Consider the following 20,049-nt stretch of genomic DNA (forward strand, 5'->3'; position numbering starts at 1 on the left):
AAATTGTGAATGGTCTTTCTTCCTTTCTCCCGTAACAGACAGACAACTCAGGGTAAACATTCATAGAACCGACACAAGGGGCAGTGGCAAATATTTCAAGTATATTTTGAACACAAAGAGGATTACCCCGGTACCCTTTGCCAAAAATAATCTTCTTTTTCTTCTATTTGTCAACGGACTTTATGTTATGGATTGTAGTTTCACTTTCCATATTCGGTATTTATTCTAATTTAAGTTCCACGTAGTAAAAATCACGTGATTCAGGAATATAGTATCTTGGAGTTAGACTATTTCTTTCTTTTCGGGCGGGGACTCCAAGCAATCAACATGCATGTGTATAACGGCAATGAAGATTTTCTTATTAAATAAAAAAAGTTGCCTGTCCGGTACATGAATAGATCGGTTAGAAATCAAAGTTTTAATTTTAATTAGATAAGAGGGTTGAAAATAGAGAGCACAAAAAAAAAGGGGGTGGGGGTGGGGGTGTTCCACGGGGAATATTTCCTTCTTATATGAACTCTACATCTGAAAGGTTTAACTTTTTTTTATTTAATTGAAAGAGAGAAAAACAAATGTAAGACAAATTGTGAATGGTCTTTCTTCCTTTCTCCCGTAACAGACAGACAACTCAGGGTAAACATTCATAGAACCGACACAAGGGGCAGTGGCAAATATTTCAAGTATATTTTGAACACAAAGAGGATTACCCCGGTACCCTTTGCCAAAAATAATCTTCTTTTTCTTCTATTTGTCAACGGACTTTATGTTATGGATTGTAGTTTCACTTTCCATATTCGGTATTTATTCTAATTTAAGTTCCACGTAGTAAAAATCACGTGATTCAGGAATATAGTATCTTGGAGTTAGACTATTTCTTTCTTTTCGGGCGGGGACTCCAAGCAATCAACATGCATGTGTATAACGGCAATGAAGATTTTCTTATTAAATAAAAAAAGTTGCCTGTCCGGTACATGAATAGATCGGTTAGAAATCAAAGTTTTAATTTTATTTAGATAAGAGGGTTGAAAATAGAGAGCACAAAAAAAAAGGGGGTGGGGGGTGGGGGTGTTCCACAGGGAATATTTCCTTCTTATATGAACTCTACATCTGAAAGGTTTAACTTTTTTTTATTTGATTGAAAGAGAGAAAAACAAATGTAAGACAAATTGTGAATGGTCTTTCTTCCTTTCTCCCATGCCAAGAAATTGCCTCCGTTGAAATTTTGCAAACATCCCATAGAGCAAATTACATGGATGATTAATTTTGACCATTTGGTATATGGCTGTGTTTTAAGTGAGACGTACACGCGGGTCATAAATTAATTTATTGAATGAAATCAAATCTTTAACTACTAATTGATGCCGTAGGAGGTCGACCGGAATTTTTAGCGAGGATTTCTTGGCATGAAAGATATCTTTTTAAGTTAATAATATATCTTATAAAGTATATAAGATATCTTATAAAGTATATAAGATATCTTATAAAGTATATAAGATATCTTATTAACTTAAAATTAAATAAGCTATCTCATATAGAATACAAGATATTTTATATACTTTATTAGATATCTTATTTACCTTCTAAGATATCTTGAAATTGAATAAATATAAAAACGGCTTGCCATATATCATACTATTGTTGATTTATACTTGTGGAGTGCTTATGTGTTTGTTATTGATAATAATCCAATTACAATGATCAGAGTTTAGTTCCATTAATTAAATTATTTGACCGACAAGTTGGTTTAGTATGACGAATCCATCATTCAAGTACTGTACAGTAGATTGGTAATCAGGGAATATTACCTCTTTTTTTTTTAAATGTGCAACAAATAATAATATTAATAAAAAAAAGTATTTACTGGCCTACTTACTTTATAACTTAGTATTTAAAGAGTTTCTTTCCTGTGTTTTACATTAATTGATAAAACTTTGGTATACCAGATATATCATCACCACTCTTCAACGTGAAGTTAAGAAATTATAAGAGCCTGAAGAGGGAATTTCGAACGAGTAAGTAAGTAAATTGTTTGGCAGCCGTTTATCTGTTGGTCAGTTTGTATGATTACTTCTTTGTTTTAATTGAAGTCCTTTGAGAATACACAACAATTGGACTGAATAACTAATTGCCATGAAACGGGTTTGACTGTTAGAAATAGATGCCATCATGATCTGCTTTAGACTCTTAGTTTTGATGGCACAGCCACAGGGTTCGAAAATAACCTTTTTAACATTTTCCAGGTATCTGACCATGATATTTTACCTGTTCTCAAGAGAAATCAAATTGTCCACATTTAGTACTGGCTTAAGAAGTTTCTAAACTGCCATTTATCAATGACACAATATCATTTTATAAATTTGTGTATGTCAGGTTTTCATTGATTTTATAAATACATGTACTGTTCTGCCAGAGACATATTTATATATGTCTGATTCTGCTAAATGCATCAAATTAAAAACAATCCCCATATTGACTTACTATTGTTTACATAAATCTCTGTGTGTTAAATAACATAGTTAGCAAGTTAAATACATCAATACATGATTTTTCAATTTAGATTTTATGATTGAACTGCCCCAGTTGACCTGGGTTCATTTGGAGGAAAACACGTCATAGTACATTGTGAAGTAAAGCTATTTGCTTTGTACCGTCAAATTTTTCTGGGGAAAAGCACCTATTGAAAGATCATCATGTATTTGTAATCATTTGATGATTAGTAGCTTCCTTTCACAACTTTTTTTGCCCTGTAAAAATGTGCTTTAATGATTATGTGAGTATTGTGTTAAGATTTACTCTGGTTTTATCTTTTAGGGTTCGGGTAAGTCAATCATGTGATAAATTATATCATTTGGTGTTTTTGTTTCTCTTGGATATTTCCATTATTGTCAGCAATGGAAAATAACAGAAGTCAGAGTAAAAATATTGAAAAGATCCATGTTTCCTCCGGATACTTTTATGTACAGTACATGTAAACTATCCACACCCATATACTGAAACTATCCTGTAATAATTTGATAAATTTATGAATACATAGACTGGAAATAAAAAAATAATTGTAAGATGATTTATTTATTTTATCTCATAACCATATCACCATGTGCATGTCAAGTCTTCTTATTTTTGTCTCGCCTTGACAGAGTCAAAAAGCGAGACATAGGTATGCCGTTTCCGGCGTCGGTGAGGGCGGCGTCAACAATGTATTAGTTTGTGATTAGGTCTAGTTCATGGTGAATCACTAGTGGTAGGTCAATGATATTTGGTATGCAGTTGTATTAGCATTGGCACATCTCATTACCATGGAGATTATTTGGCCCCGCTCCCTCAGTCAAGGTCTATTGACTTTGAAACTTTTCATCGTTTACATGTATTCGTTTGTGATTAGGTCAATTAATGGGGAACCACTAGTGGTAGGTCAATGATATTTGGTATGCAGTTGTATAAGCATTGGCATATCTCATTTCCATGGAGATTATTTGGCTCCACCCCCTTAGTCATGGTCTATAGACTTTGAAAATTTTGGTAAGTTAACATGTATTAGTTTGTGATTAGGTCAGTTCAAGGGGAACCATTAGTGGTACGCCAATGTTAATTGGTGTTTAGTTGTATAACCATTAGCACATCTTATTTCCATGGAGAATATTTGGCCCCGCCCCCTCAGTCATGGTCTATTTACTTTGAAACGTTTGCTTAGTTTACATGTATTAGTTTGTGATTAGACCAGTTTAAGATGCACTGCTAATGTTAAGTCAATGATATTTGGTATGCAAATTTATTGGCATTTGCAAGATTGTTTCCATGGAGATTATATACATGTAGCCCCAACCCTGATCATGGTTCATTGACTTTGAAACTTTTACATAGTTTACAAGTTAATGTTTGTGTTTAGGTTTGTTTAAAGGGAATGACTTATAATAAGTCAATCATGTCAATGGTATTTGGTATGCAGTTGTATTAGCATTGGCACATCTCATTCCATGGAGATTGTTTAGCCATGTACCTTCAGTCATGGTTCATCGACTTTGAAAATTTGCATAACTTTCATGTTAAAGTATTGCTATTTTAATTTCAACATTTGCATTATCAAAATTACAAAAAGGCGAGACATATCTCTGTGATAACAGTTTATTCATATTTGGTTTGTTTGTGTTTTTATGTGCAGTAAAAAGTTCTGTAGAGTAACATTCATTGTATGTTGTCAATCATCTCAATGGTTGTGGCTGCTTATAGATGCATCTAAGGTTCAACATGTACATTTTTCGTAAGGAGCAAATATAATTAATTCACAACATATGCTCATCATGCTCATACATATATGAGACTATTGGTGTTTTTAGAACCAAATGCAGAATCATGAATAGTCAATACATGTGCATGTAGTTTTCAAATTCTAAATCTAATTCATTTAGAGTTTCTCATTTGTTTAATATCATGAAAAATGATGAATATGTTGGTAGTAAGGCATTCCCAAAAATTATAATTATATCAAACTTTATCATGTTTATATAGATATAAGAAGATGTGGTATGAGTCCCAATGAGACAACTCTCCATCTAAGTCACAATTTGTAAAAGTACATGTAAACCATTATACATGTAGGTCAAAGTACGGCTTTCAACACAGAGTCTTGGCTCACACCGAACAGCAAGCTATAAAGGGCCCCAAAAATGACTAGTGTACATGGTGTAAAACCATTCAAACAGGAAAACCAACGGTCTAATCTATATAAAAAACGAGAAACACTTACAGTATGAACCATATCAACAAACGACAACCAATGAACATCAGGTTCCTGACTTAGGACAGGTGCAAACAAATGCAGCGGGTTTAAACGATTTAATAGGCACCAACATTCACCCTAACCAGAAACAATAGTGTAACATCACAACATAGAAAGACACACTATAAAATATCAATTGAAATGGCTTAACTCAATCAAAAGACATATTAACAAAAACAAGTGAACATACACTGAACGAATAAATTTGATTTATGACACAATGTACATGTAAATACAAAATTAATAAAACAAGGGGGTTAGATGTAAAACAATATCAGAAAGACAACCATAACCTTGGACAAAATGCCGCCAAATAAAATAACGTACACAGGTAAATAAAAATAATTTTGTTGCAAGGTATACATGGAGTACGGAAATATTTTTTTTGTTCATAGTACGAGAACAGAAGTAAAAAATTTATCGTCATACCAAACACTTATCGCAGGTGGTATATATTAAAAATAGTAAGACGAGATATAACACTAAATAAGTAAACATTGAATAACAAAAATGCATTACAAATTTTATCAACAGGTCAAATTAACACGAAAATACAATTTGAGAGTAGTACTCGCAGTTACTGAAAGCTAGTTAAAGCCAAAAACAATTAATAATAAAAAATCATGCATCAGAGACTAAAATCAACTAAAACATCCCAGGGATTTAGTGTATTAAGGTCATGGACAGTCAAAGAAGACATGACTTGTGCAATGCCAAAATAAAAGTATCATAGGCAGTAGGATAGTCAGGAGTTAACCTTTTAATAAATATGTATAATGTTATATATAGATAGAGTAATCTCTATAGAAAATGAAAGTGGATTTGTATTTATACGTCCAAAAAAAACCCTTTGAAAAGAATACAAATTAAGTTATGTTTAATTTGCTGATGACAAAATCGATATTTGTGCCAATGTAAACTATATTCAAAGATCTAATTACAACATTGGTAAGATAACCTTTACTAATAAGTTTGTTTAAAGGTTCGATGAGTTTACACAGATCACATAGTGATTTCCGCGCTTTTAGTACAATATTACCATAAAATTTAGGATGTGAAATACTGTTTTTAATAAGTTTTCTACAGGTACAGCCAAATTTACTAATCAAATCTTTGTATCTATGAAAGAATTTTGTAAAAGTTTTAAGTAATTTATGGTAACGAAATCCCTGACTTAATAATTTAGTAGTGATGCATTGATTACGTTCGTTAAAATCTATGACATCATTACACACACGGGCATAACGAACGAGTTGGGATATATAAACACCGTATGATGGAGCCAAAGGGAACATCACCGTCTAAAAAAGGAAAATTAATAATAGGGAATGAAAAATCATCTCTTTTGTCGTAAATTTTAGTATGGAGTTTCCCTTTACAAATTGAAATGTTTAAATCTAGAAAAGGACAACTACTGCTGTTTATGTTAGATCTATTTAAAGTAAGTTCCTTTGGGTAAATTTTGGTAGTATATTTAGAGAACTCTGGGTTATTTAACGAAAAAATATCATCAAGATAACGGTAGGTATTGCTGAATGTATCAACCAAATGTAACAATGACGTGTCTTTACTGAGTTTGGTCACAAACTGAGATTCATAGCAATACAGGAATAAATCTGCTATTAAAGGGGCCCAGTTAGTGCCCATAGGAATACATACTACCTGTCGATACACTTTATCATCGAAACGTACATATATGTTGTTCTGGAGAAAATTTAAAGCTTCAATCATATCTTCACATTTCCAGTAAGTGTATCTAGCATACTTCCCTTTTTTCGTTACAGAAAAAGGCTTTAAACGAAATAAAATAAATTTGCAATGAGATTTTTCAAAAGACTATTTAATTAAATATGAAAACTTTTTCTTGATAAGATTATGTGGAAGTGTAGTGTAGAGAGTAGAAAAATCATAACTGTCAACAGAATTAAAAGGACCATCAAAAGCACATATTTTATCTAAAACCTCTAAAGATTTTTTAACACTCCCCAAATAGTTAATACCATTATTTTCATAAGCTTTATTACAAAAGTTAATAAGTTCTTTGATAGTAGTAAGGGTAATATAAAACGTCTAGATATTAGTCAACGATCTTTCTAACGAGGGGGCTGGATTGTTACAAGTAACTATACCTGTACACAATAAAATTATATAAACGCCTAAAAAGTGTACAAAACAACACCAATATTAAAAAAAAGGAAACATTAAATGTAAGTATCTATAAATATTTCTGATAACAGATATCCTTCATCAGTATGTCATGATTATGATGTAAAATGAATCATATCAATCTAGTCTGATTTAACTATAACAATCTCGTTGAATTTGTAGTAAAACTGAACAACACTTGTACAATTCTAAAATTTCAAACATGACGTAGGTTAGGTATTAACAACAGAGACTGCATAGATATGCTTCTATTCTATATTATATATATAAGTCTAAAGATTTGCACAACTGTACTAATATAAGATGGTAATTTATGAAGATGATGTTATAAAATCATGTTGACAAATATTTCGTCTTAATAAATAGCTTTTGTCAGTGTCAACAATTTTTACGACTTATATAAAAATTTTCCTTATCTGCACAGTATCGTCTATTCTAGATGATCCAGTAAATGTAGTTCATTTTAATTTTATATTGTACATGTACAGTGGTCACTAGCCTGTCAACACTGAGGTTGTGAGTTGGAAATGCTGCTTGTAACAAGATGCATTTGACACTGATCTTAATTGAATTGTTTTCCTGCAGAAGGTCTGTGGATCTCTCTAGGAATTCTGGCTGTCAAGACTGCTGAAAGTGACATTAAAACACCAACAATCAATCACTGTATCTAATGTACAATGAACATGTTTAATTTTATTTCAGATGATGACAGTATAAACATAGAATCCACACAGTGATAATGGACAACCATACATGTATGACAGACTTTGTGATACCAGTGTATAATTATCTTGATAGATGTATTGATGAGCTATATCAAAACACTTCTTCGAACAGTCAACCAGTCTTAAAATTCAGAAGAAAGTTTAAAACCAAACACATTAAAAGTAGCAATTGTAGTAATGTTTGTAATTCTGTGAATAGTGGAAACACAAATAAAGTTTCTGAATTCAATGGGAAAAAATGTTTTTCAACTGAAAATAGAAATTTTGAATATGCAGAAAATGGTAGTCTCTTGTCACAGGATGTTTTGGTGGACAAGAAACATATTTCAAATGAAAACATAAATTTTAAAAACTCAGAAAGTGGTAAACTGTTGTCACAGGCTGTGTGGATGGACAGCAAACAGTTTGACCAGCATAAAGATTTACACAAACAAAATATTCAAAAGAACTTTAACAATTCATACTTACAGCAGTTTGCTTTGAAAAGAAAGTGCAGAATAGGTATTGTTGAAACTGAAAAGCTTAAAGGTGACCATTCATATTCTGAATTGAGCTCTAAGCCCAGGATTGAACATGAAAACCATTTTTCTAGATCTGAACAGGAAAGTTTCAGTGTTGCAGTTACAGAGGACATTATAGATGATGGTAATGATAAAAATCAATCAATGAATAATGAGAATCATCTGAAGTCATATTTTGCACCACATGGTTTAAATCAGGCTGCCAACACTCAGCAAAAAGGTAAAACATAACTCATACATTAATGTACAATCTATAATAATACAATTGGTTTTTTTATATAGGGTAATTTTTGCTAACCAGTTTTTTTTTGCATGTTTAAAAAGCACACCAAATTGATTGATTAACATGGTGGAAGTTTTATCCTGAACATACTGTACATGTATATCATGTATATGTATATGCAGTTTGTTAATTTGATGCAACAAATGATGTCAGCACAAATATGTCAAATGTACAATATATTTTGACATCTATTAATCATCTGGCCTTTTTAGGATCAAAGGAGCTATTGCCATCAATCTGTATCAATCTTCTAAATATTGAAATAAAGAATCTATAATGTTAGAACTTTTTGGTTGACATTAATATCTGTTTATTCACTTACATGTGTAAATATAGCTATAGACTATAATTTCTTTGTAAAGAATGATTCCAAATTTTCATGGTTTATTGTTGGAACCATATTTTACTGAAATGAAAATAAAATAATTTAACTGTTAAATTTCATACATCTTTTTACACTAAACACATATATATATATATATATATATATTTAAACGCCTAAAAAGTGTACAAAACAACACCAATATTTAAAAAATTGCATTTAATGTTTCTTTTTTTTTAATATTGGTGTTGTTTTGTACACTTTTTAGGCGTTTATATAATTTATTTATTTTGTACATGTATCGTTGACTAATATCTACATGTAGACATTTTATATATATATATATGTATATAATTACTCTAAATAACAGCACAACAATGTTAAATCTGAAAATATTCCAAAGAGACAACCAACAACCTCATCTATTTTTAAATAAATAAACAAGAGAGAAAAACATATTTTGTGCATACTTGGAACTGTGCACAATTTACTTGTTGATCTATAATGTTATTGAAGTATGTTATACATTGTTATAGTATATGAAATATTATTTTACACTTCATAACTTCATACATTTTTTTCTTGTAGATCCAGCTAGGCTGAAAGAAAATGATTTGATTAATTTGAGTTTTGACATGTTGTTGGAAAATGCCAGCAAACCCACCAAACTGCCAAAGTTTAAGTTCAGATTGAAAAGTAAATCAAGAAGTTTGCCTATTTGTAAAGTTGACCAGGATTTAAAAAATACTGTTGGGCAAACTTGGCTAGAACCAAAAAGTTTGCCTATCTGTAAGGTTGACCCGGCTTTTAAAAATACCACAGAGCCAACACGATTAGAATCAAAAAGTTTACCTATCTGGAATGTTGGTGAGGCTGAAGAAAGTACTACAGATTTAACACCGTCAAGTTCCAAATGTTTACCCTTGTGGAAGGTTTGCCAGGCTGTTGAAAGTACTGCAGAGCCGATAATGTCAAAATCTAGAAGTTTGCCTCTCTGTAAGGTTGACCGGACTGTTGAAAGTAATACGCAGCAATCAATAAAAAATTGTAAGTATCTCAGATTAATGACCAATTTTGAAACAACTATATTTTCTCTGCACAATAATTTTCAGGTGCATATCCATCTGACAGAATTGTCTGACAATGACATATTTTCATGGTTCATTGATAAAGTAACAGTTTATTAATGTGAAGTTTTCAGTAAATACATCGTATGACTTATTTTTATGTATATACAATCATTGTCAGGTGAATATGTCAATCTAACAAATAGATCAATATTTCCGATCGTGTGAGACTTTATAGGTAGTCAAGGTCGTTAAACACCCCGTAGTACATTTTTGAAGTAGATCAATATTAATTTGTTATGAACATTTTCAAAATATTATTCAGTAATTTTCCATACGCAAAAAAAACATTCCAGCATGTCTACTCCTGTTATGTCGTGATGTAGTCGTTTAATGAGAAAGCATTTGAAAATTTTAACCTCGTCTAAATACATATTTTATGTACATGCTTACATACTGTGCTTTTCAGTATAATATTTTGTTTACAGCTGTTTCCTTTTGAAATTCATTGGCATTAATTTTCAATTAATTTTTTTATGTCATATATGTTGAAGGAGTATTTATTTTTTAAGTGAAATAAATAATTTTTGTTTCAGATGAGATCATTGATGTTCCAGGTCTATGTGAGAAAGAAGATAGTGACACAGGAAGTGATAAATCTGGGATTACATCTGCTAGACAAAGTAACTCAATAATTACATCTGCTAGACAAAGTAACCCAATAATTTCTTCTGCTAGACAAAGTAACTCAATAATTACATCTACTAGACAAAGTAACTCAATAATTACATCTGCTAGACAAGTAACTCAATAATCATGATAATAACATCTGCTAGACAAGTAACTCAATAATAACATCTGCTAGACAAGTAACTCAATAATTACATCTACTAGACAAAGTAACTCAATAATTACATCTGCTAGACAAAGTAACCCAATAATTATTTCTGCTAGACAAAGTAACTCAATAATTACATCTGCTAGACAAAGTAACTCAATAATTACATCTGCAAGACAAAGTAACTCAATAATTGCATCTGTTAGACGAAGTCACACAATAATTACATCTGCTAGACAAGTAACTCAATAATCATGATAATAACATCTGCTAGACAAGTAACTCAATAATAACATCTGCTAGACAAGTAACTCAATAATCATGATAATAACATCTGCTAGACAAGTAACTCAATAATAACATCTGCTAGACAAGTAACTCAATAAAAACATCTTCTAGACAAGTAACTCAATAATTATATCTGCTAGACAAAGTAACACAATAATTACATCTGCTAGATAAAGTAACTAAATAAATTATTATTTGGAAATTTAAATGGGCTTCTTTTTGCAAACACATCTGAACAGTTTGAAAAGTATGGAGGATACAAAAATGACAGCTAAATTAGATTAAGAAATGAAAGTAAAAAAATTACATTATGTACTGTGGATTTATTATTATTCGTGGGAATATGTTAACCACCAATTTAAATGTTCAACCAATTACCAATTTTCTATAGACTTTTGTAGATTTTGACAAAACAAAGAAATAGAATAGCCTAGCAAATGCAAAATTTCATCAATCCATACAAATAAATGAATCCACAGTATATGGCACTGTCTAATCAGTTTTTACAAGGGGGACATAAACAGTATCAACTTACCTTTAGACAAACTGCTTTTGATGAATTAAATGGAAAGGAAATTGTGTATGCAGTATATATGGTAGAGGGAAAGCCTTATTTCCAGTTGAATCAATTCCAGTTTTCTATGTCATAAAAATAATATTCTGGTTCATATATGTTAGTAGTTGTAGCTGCCTTTTATGTTATGAGGCTTTTTTATTGGCATTTTTACATTATATCATCTTTTAAAATGATTCATTCATATATATACTTAAAGAAGTAGACAAAGCCAGTAAGATGACTTGGATATATATGTAACACTCCCAAATGTGTCCATCCCCCCAAACGTGTGCGATTCCCCCAAACGTGTCTATTTCCCCAAAACATGTCCATAAAAGTTGACATCGCCCAAACGTGTCCGATAATTGTTATTCGCCAAAACGTGTCTACTTTAAAACGCACGAACATCTAAAAAATTTAAGTGCTATTATGTTCTCAATGACGTCAATAACATTTACGGCAGACACAATTGAAGAGGTCGGGTTTTGGTTGTATTCTAAATAAGTTAAAAGCAGCATTCAAAAGACATAAATCTAGAAGTATTTTGGGCACAATTACCAGAAATTAAAAAAGGAACAGAGTTGAAAGAAGAAATTCAAAATTTATTAGCATTAGTTTGTTCAACGCCAGTTGTTTATATTTAGCATAATTGCAAGATTGATTAGCAACTTGACTGTTGCTTGTTTAATGTCTAGTGGCAAATATTTCATGCATATTTAGAGCGAACATAAAAATTAGTTTAGAACAGTTAAATTAATTGTTTACTAAATAAGTTATTTTGTACTAATAAAACTGCGGTGATGCCTTACTAAATTAATCATGTATGAGGATAGTGCACGGCCGCCTTCTGCATAGGTGTTTTCCAATTTTTTCAACAGTTCTGCTTTTTTAAAAGCTCTTGAAATTATAAACTGGTGTTCAGGTTTTATATTATATATTTTGGGTTTCAAGCATCACTTAAAGACTCACAAACAAGAGACATTACATCCAGTGGCAAATATTTCATGCATTATCAGGACAACAACATATTAACAATAAATACTATAGGTAAGTTCTATAATGAGAGGTGGAAGAATATTTTCTGGGACTTTGGGATTGTACCTTTATTATTCCGGGAATTTGGGATTGGGCCTAAATGTGTACGGTTATTAGGAATTTATACTAATCGGGAATCGGAATTAAATAATAATTTTTTGGGAGAGGGGAAAGACCGCTTTATTTTTCGAGACTTCAGTATGACACTCCTTCATTCCCCCTTATATAATAGAGGCCGTTTGAAATTAAAGTTGGGGAAATTCTAACTGCCACTAGATAATAAGGGTATATGTATTGGGACAAAATTGTTGCCTTGCAACATACCACAGACGGCACCCTGAAAGAGTTGTTATGAGGATTTTAATGTGTAAATCGTTGGCATTCTCCCTACAGAAGGTATCTGATTTAATATCCACATCATAACATGACATTGCTGCGTACTTTTACAAACCCCCCACAGCCAAACGGAGGTCCCCCTTTGGCACAGGTTATAACGTTAGTTTGATAAAAAAACCTAAAGGATTGTATTTTGATTTGCAATGGACTAGTAAGAGGAGTATACGTCAATGAAAGAGCAATAACCAAATAACAGAGGAAACGTTTGGGCTTTTTTTTATAATTGGACACGATTGAGCTTTCAGAGAAAGGAATAACTTAGGCTTCATATGGACACTTGGACACGTTTGTGAGATTGGACACGTTTGGGCGGTTTTATAAAAATGGACACGCTTGGGCGTTTATAAAAATTACACACTTTAGCGCCCTTTTACAACTAGACATGTTTTGGAGTTCGGTGATGTTATATGGACACGTTTGGGGGAATGGGACACGTTTGGGGGGATGGACTCGTTTCTGAGCGTAACATATATATACAGCAGGTTATTTTATAGTTTGTTCAGAATTTTGAAATTTAACCAAAAAACTTTCAGTAGCAAATCTTGCATGCATATTCAGGACAATATTATGTTAATTATGTACCAATTTACCCTGTCATGTACTAGCATGACATGCTAAACAGGATTGTTTGACAGAAACAGCAAATACAGTTTTATGGTCTTAGGTTTAAAATGTCTTTAAATCTAAGCCATAACCTCCCACAATATAGGTGTGCACACTACCACTGATTATCTGGGAAAAAAATTGAAGGCATATCAATAATTATTTCAAGATGTAATATATATAATATTTCATGATTTCAGTAAAGAATGAATCGATATATCACATTACAGTTTTTATATTTGATTTTTCACTCTTTTCAGGAAGGAAAGATGATAACTCACCAGACATTCCAAGAAGGAAGTTAGACAGTAGAAATAATTCAAAACATAAGTAATGATTTTTTCTGTCATCTTTAACCTTAGTTTGAGATTGCTGTACATGTAATGTCAGGGGACTAGTTGGGGTAGTGAGACTTTAGAGGGCAGTCATTGTACAAAACTTTGAAATCTTTGACTCAGAGTTGGGGCAGCTAGGGTCTGTTTAGAAATCATAAAAGATCCATTGTCAAGCAGATAAACCATATATCATTTGTTTTCTTATTCATTTTTCTACACAAAAGTAAATGTGAAAAGTGTATGTGTAGTCATATGATATTATGAGGTACTTGTAATGTCTTTTATAAGCACATCAAAATGACTGGAAGTTCATATTATTATGGTTCACACTTTTAGTTTTTAAGTCTGGTATAATCTAATTTCTTATTACTTGGTGCTTTATCCTGTTTTGTCTTGATTCACTGGTAAAGAGGAGTCCATGTAGTAACTCTAGGTTACATTTTCATTTTCAATGAAAAGTTGATATATTTCCAAAATCAGACCAATGTATTCAAAAAAATATAAAGAAAGTTGTCCTGATTCATTCTCAGTGCATTCAAAGAGAAAAGTTAATTTGGTGAAGAAAAAAATTATATCTTTTTGCTTGTATTTTTAACAATAGTTTGTAAACTTGACCTTAATATCTTTCTTTTTTAAAACAATATGTCAAATGACTCTTGCCACATAACAATTTAAAAAAAAAATTACCTGATGCGTTTAGTTAACTCTTAATACTGTTATTCCCCTTTAATGAAGATTTTTACAAAAAAAATGTGGCAACTGTTGATGATGTAGGTGAGCAAAACCCTCTTTATAGCCTCTAGTTCTACCTATGGCTGTCAAATATACACATTTTTTCTTATTAATATTTTTCAAATGTACATCTGTTTTGGGGTTTTATTTGTAAATTACAAATCATAGGTCGACATCAAGCGAATAGACTTCATTCTAATATGATGTGCTGCTTTCGCTTTGTAAACAACAGAGTGATAAAATTCTTTATATACCTATATTCAGTGCAGACACACAGATGTACATATTAATGACTGTTACAGTGTATCCCCAAAACACATATCAACATGTATTGTAACCTATGTACAAACACTATGAAGATTTTGCTGCGTGAAAATTGAAATTAAAAAAAATATTTAGAACTGTAAATATTGCTTGGTAATATTCAAGATAAAATTTGCAACAAATCTATATAATCTTATAAATGAAGGGTTGCTTAAGCTGAATTTTAATCAACTAGACCAATATGCACAACTTTATTAATAGTAATTTAAAATGGTTTCTTATCTAATCACATTACTTCAAAGAAAAAAGTAATCTGGTGACTATCAGAAAGCAATACTTCAGGGAACATCTATGTATAGAAATGATTTAGAAATTGATAACTTTATAACATCTTTCCATACGTCAATATTATGCATGCATTAATCTATTTGTTATAGCTGTGTGTTAAAATCTATAAGTTTGAAATTTTTGCATATACCAAATGAACTGTTTGACCTGTCTTATGCTCAGTATAGAAATACTCATATTATGTTTACATAAATACTACTTTGAGCATGCCTAAAAAAGAACATTCAAGTAGCATGTATCATTTGCCCTGAAATTAGTATTATATGTTTATGTTGAACAAGCCCTCATGAATGTTAAATTTTGTCATGACAATAAATCAAAATTGTTCTCTATTCTAGAAACCATAAAGACATGCATAGAATATATCAAGTAAGTAGGAAAGAAGATTGTGATTTAAACAGAAGATGGAGAAACCTATCAAAACAACATGCAATGAAAACAGATCAACTTCATAGCTCAAGACACAATATTAGACATGATAAAGAGTATAGAGAAAATCATTCACACAGAAACAAGAATCATAAAGAGAAACCCAAACATAGAAAATATGATGTTAAAACATCAGAAAAATCACTACCAAGTGAATTCACAACAAGAATTGACAAATATTTCCAATCATGTGAAAGTGTTAGAAAAACAAGTGAAAAGGTTGTTTCTTTAGAAAATAAAACAGACTGCAATAAAATAGATAAACCATTTCTCACACGACCATATTCTAAAAGTTCCAAAAAAGAAAAGGCCAGTCACAAAGAAAGCAGAAATAGCAATACAAAATATTCTTCAAAGTCTGGAAAAGTGAAAATAGATTTAAGAAATAACAATAACCTGAGCAAATCAAATGATAAATTGCATGATGAGAAGAGTAAGAAAAAGGGAAGTTTTGAAAAGTCACATTTATGTACAGACCATAAGGAGAAAAAATCATATGACAAGAATTACCGTACAGATAAACAAAGGAAGACTAGAGGAGCTGCAAAAATTGTACTGGAACAACAAAAAAGGACGAAAGAATTGACAACAATTTATCAGAACATGCAAGATAAAATCTTACAAAAACATTTAGAGGATATCAGTACAACTAATAATGTGTATGATTGCTTGCATGTTATGGATGAAAAAGTGGATTTAATTTCCAGTGAAGATGATGTGTTACCAAAATCACAAGCCACAGAATGGTCCAATGGGGAAAAACAATACAGTTTAACAAACAATAACCAATCAAAACATGGCTTTCATTATGGAGGAATCTGGAAATCAATAACAAGAGAGAAAGTTTGATTTAGAAAGGAAAATATGTACACATTGAAATGAATTACATGTACTCATATATTATTCTTTTATTTATACAATTTATAAAAGTTCAAAAAATATGTTATGATTGAGACCAGACTTGGAATAATCATTTGATAAATATCTGTGAAAGTTAATACTTTTATGGTAATTTGAAATTCAACAGGACTTCCTCACGGCAAATATCACATTTCAAAAACTGACATTTTGAAGTTTTTGGTGCACCCGACTTTGATCTATCAATGTAATGTTTTTGCAATGTGATTGGCTTTTTGTTGTGATACTATCACACTGTTGCTAATTTTATCTCATAATACTTATAAGGAGAATGTGATATATACATTTATGTTATTGTCTGTTAAACATTTTACAATTTCATCATTTTCTCTCAGTAAACTGTAAGGCAAATTAGAACTTGACAGGGATTGTGTGTTAAGTTCCATTAGAAAAAAAAGATTTATATGAAAACTTTGAAACAATTAAAATTTCATGAATTATTTTTGAGAGTATTGCTGAATGTGATTTGCTGCTTCAAAAAGCAGTTGATGTTTGTAACAAAAAAGAAAAAAATACTTCTTTTAGCTGTTGTTAAATTAAGTTTCATTCTTTGTTTAATAAAATTTCTGGTCAGTTTTACCCCATTTCTGCTGTTGCATGATTTCTTTTTTCTCACATACAACCCTCCTGAAGTGACAATTTTGTTTTTTCTTTTTATCAATTTGTAGTATAATTGATTGGTTGTGCTTAATTGATTGTATATATTAAATGTACAGTAAGCCACTTGACCTGATGGAATAGGAAGTTTTCACCATTCTGAATATTCTATGTCCCTGTGTCTCCTGTGATTTTGAATGGAATCACTTTCTTCTCAGTGATATTTTTAAATAATTCATTAATGACAAAAAAATAACAAAAATGAATGAGCACTGGGACTGTTTCAGTCCATTGTGTGAACCATAAACTACAATATGCTCCAGTCTTTATTGTTAATGAGGGCACAGAGCAGGAGATTACAGAAATTGTTTTGATATCAGAAAGCTTCTGCCAAGATTTGCAGACATGACACCTAAATGATATCCCATAAGTAATCAGATTGCATACATTACATCAAGGAATCAATACATGTTCACTTTGTACCCAGAAACAGATCACATTTATTTTTCATCGAAAAAAAACATAACAAATCTGAACCAATCTTTAATAGTAGGAATAATGCCTTGAAGGGCCTTTATAGGATATCAAAATACCACATATTATGCTCTTATTCTTCCAAACTAAATGGTAGTCTTGAATCTGATTTGTCAGATCTTTATGAAATAAATCCATTTAGCAAATTTTTTTATTGGAATGGTCAAATTTTTATTGTGTCTTAAAATACATGGCAAGTTCGTTTCACCCTTGTCAGGAGGGATTGTTTGGAAGTCACATTTTCATCCTCTTCTTATATAAACATTACCAGTCTCTACCAAAACAAGTATAATGTATGAAAGTTCCTTTTCAAGAACCTCTCATTTTGTTTCAGTCCTGCAAATAACATGACCAGCACTGACAGTTCTTGGAGCTGATTGTTTAATTTTCAGATTTCTTCTCTGAAATTTCAATGTAAAATCCCCTGGGATTTAGTCCCCTGTAGCTCAGAAATCGTAAAGGCTATACAAAATCTGTTGATAAGCTTCCACAAGTTCTTGATTTAGCCTTTTCTCCATGTTTAAGGCCCCACTGTGACTTTGAGATGAAGAGCAGCCATAAAGGATATTATCCATTGCTTATGATTTTGTCTAGTGAATGTAGGGTTTTTTGCCTTGAATGAAATATTTTGAAAAATCACAGTATTCCATTCTGAAATTACATGAAATGAAAGAAACAGAACATTTTGGGTGTTTATACATATTTAGCTCCTCAGAATTCAAAACAGCCATGCAAATCTGTCACCAAGTTATGACTTATTTTTGTCAAAAGAAACATCATAAAATACCCATGTTGTATACATTTTAAAAACAGTGCAATTAGGACCACAGTTGAGAAGGTAGTTGCACAGACGGCATGAGTTCTGTTGAAATGTGCAGTGTTAACATTATAAGGGGATGTCCATTTGAATCATGGGGGAGGGGTATACATCAAATGGGAGAACAACCCAGCGAAACAAATAACCACATCCAAAACGTGGAGATATCAACTTAAATTTTGGAAACTCGCACTCAATTTCAACAATCAACACAAAATTCTAAAGATAACAATATACAATAAAACAACCACTGACAAAGCTCTTTATTTGGTACAGATAATGAATATTTGGTGGGGTTCAATAAGTTTTTATAGACCTGAACCACCGGCTCCCTTTTTCTATATATATAGGGGCCTCGGTGGCCGAGTGGTCTAAGTAGTTACTACTGTAATCACTAGCCAGTCAACACTGAGGTTGTGAGTTCGAACCCCGCTCGTGCGGGTGCACTCGACTCCAATCTTAGTTGACTAGGATTGTCAGTTTTCCCATCGAAGGTCGGTGGTTTTCTCTGGGCACTCTGGCTTCCTCCACCAATAAAAACTGGCCGCTACGAAATAGCCCAAAAGCGGTGCTTAAAAGTGGCGTTAAAACACCAAAAAATCAACCAAAAATCATTTTTCTATATACCGGTAAGGGAGCTACCATTTGATTTTTATGGGGGGGGGGGGGGGGGCTAGGATGAAAAATTGTGTCCTGCATTTTTTTTTAGTTGTAATCTCGATCCTGCCTTTTTTTATTAGTTTATCCTGACTTTTTATACATAATTTGTCATCCTGCCTTTTATTTTGCCAAGTTGCTCGTCCTGCCTTTTTTTTTACTCAGAACTTCTGTCCTGCCTTTTTTTTCAAATTTCATCCTAGCTCCCCCATAAAAATCAAATGGTAGCTCCCTAAGTTACAGGTACTATATACAGTCTTCAATAATAGTCTGGTGTCAGTACAATACATATATGTCAAACTTCAAATGACTAGAGTCGAACAAGTAGTAGATTAATATTTTAAAGATGCACATGTCAAGACAACCTTAAAATTATCTATGCACAAAATATAAATATTTGGCCTACTACTTATATTGATTAAGAAACAGGCATAATCACGACCTCTTAAAGTTGACCAATGCATCATTAAAATGAGTGAGATCAAGGACGAGTCATTGCCACTTTACAATCATTCTAACAAGGATTTATAACAAATACGTCCTTGATTCTATTTACCAATTATAGTTGAACTTTTGCTTAAAACAGAGACAAAAAGTATCAGAGAAACGGACCTATGGCTAATCACAAAATCTTAGCGTTGAAATCTGAACCATGAAATGAGATCAAGGTCAGAACTCCTGTATGTCACAATCATTCTATAAACCCAATATTCTTGAACTATTATAGTATCTGTAAACCTAACAATCATTCAATATACCAAATATATTTGCTTTTTGCTCCTAGTCTTTTTCTAGGAAAACCTAACATTGGTCACTGAACAAAAACTTTGTCTCTCACCTT

The 20,049-nt window shown here is 31.7% G+C and overlaps 2 protein-coding genes across 3 annotated transcripts in view; one reads left to right on the plus strand and one right to left on the minus strand.

Moving 5' to 3' along the window:
- Positions 1-2,541, minus strand: part of LOC127738005 (kyphoscoliosis peptidase-like) — a 55,290-nt gene extending 52,749 nt beyond the window's left edge. The window contains exon 1 of the mRNA XM_052249012.1: positions 2,479-2,541. The gene's annotated coding sequence lies outside the window, so the exon portion shown is untranslated. The remainder of the gene's footprint in view (positions 1-2,478) is intronic.
- On the plus strand, positions 1,952-17,182 carry LOC127738001 (uncharacterized). Of its 2 annotated transcripts, none has more exons than XM_052249000.1 (6): positions 1,952-2,012; positions 7,646-8,409; positions 9,383-9,841; positions 10,458-10,544; positions 13,838-13,907; positions 15,595-17,182. In XM_052249000.1, the coding sequence occupies exons 2-6, from the start codon at positions 7,683-7,685 to the stop codon at positions 16,532-16,534; spliced, it is 2,283 nt and encodes a 760-aa protein (XP_052104960.1). In that variant the 5' UTR covers positions 1,952-2,012; positions 7,646-7,682; the 3' UTR covers positions 16,535-17,182. The 2 variants fall into 2 exon arrangements, with proteins under 2 accessions (XP_052104960.1, XP_052104959.1); XM_052248999.1 differs by having other exon boundaries at positions 1,958-2,016.
- Positions 17,183-20,049: the final 2,867 nt, after the last annotated feature.

This window comes from Mytilus californianus, unplaced genomic scaffold (assembly GCF_021869535.1).
Source record: "Mytilus californianus isolate M0D057914Y unplaced genomic scaffold, xbMytCali1.0.p SCAF_4, whole genome shotgun sequence".
In the NCBI taxonomy this organism is placed as follows: domain Eukaryota; kingdom Metazoa; phylum Mollusca; class Bivalvia; order Mytilida; family Mytilidae; genus Mytilus; species Mytilus californianus.

Excerpts from the sequence above, each read along its gene's own strand:
- LOC127738001 (XM_052249000.1), top strand. The coding sequence starts at position 7,683 with ATGGACAACCATACATGTATGACAGACTTTGTGATACCAGTGTATAAT. Across the intron at positions 8,410-9,382 it reads TGCCAACACTCAGCAAAAAG|ATCCAGCTAGGCTGAAAGAA; the intron begins GTAAAACATAAC and ends TTTTTCTTGTAG. Across the intron at positions 13,908-15,594 it reads AGAAATAATTCAAAACATAA|AAACCATAAAGACATGCATA; the intron begins GTAATGATTTTT and ends TCTCTATTCTAG.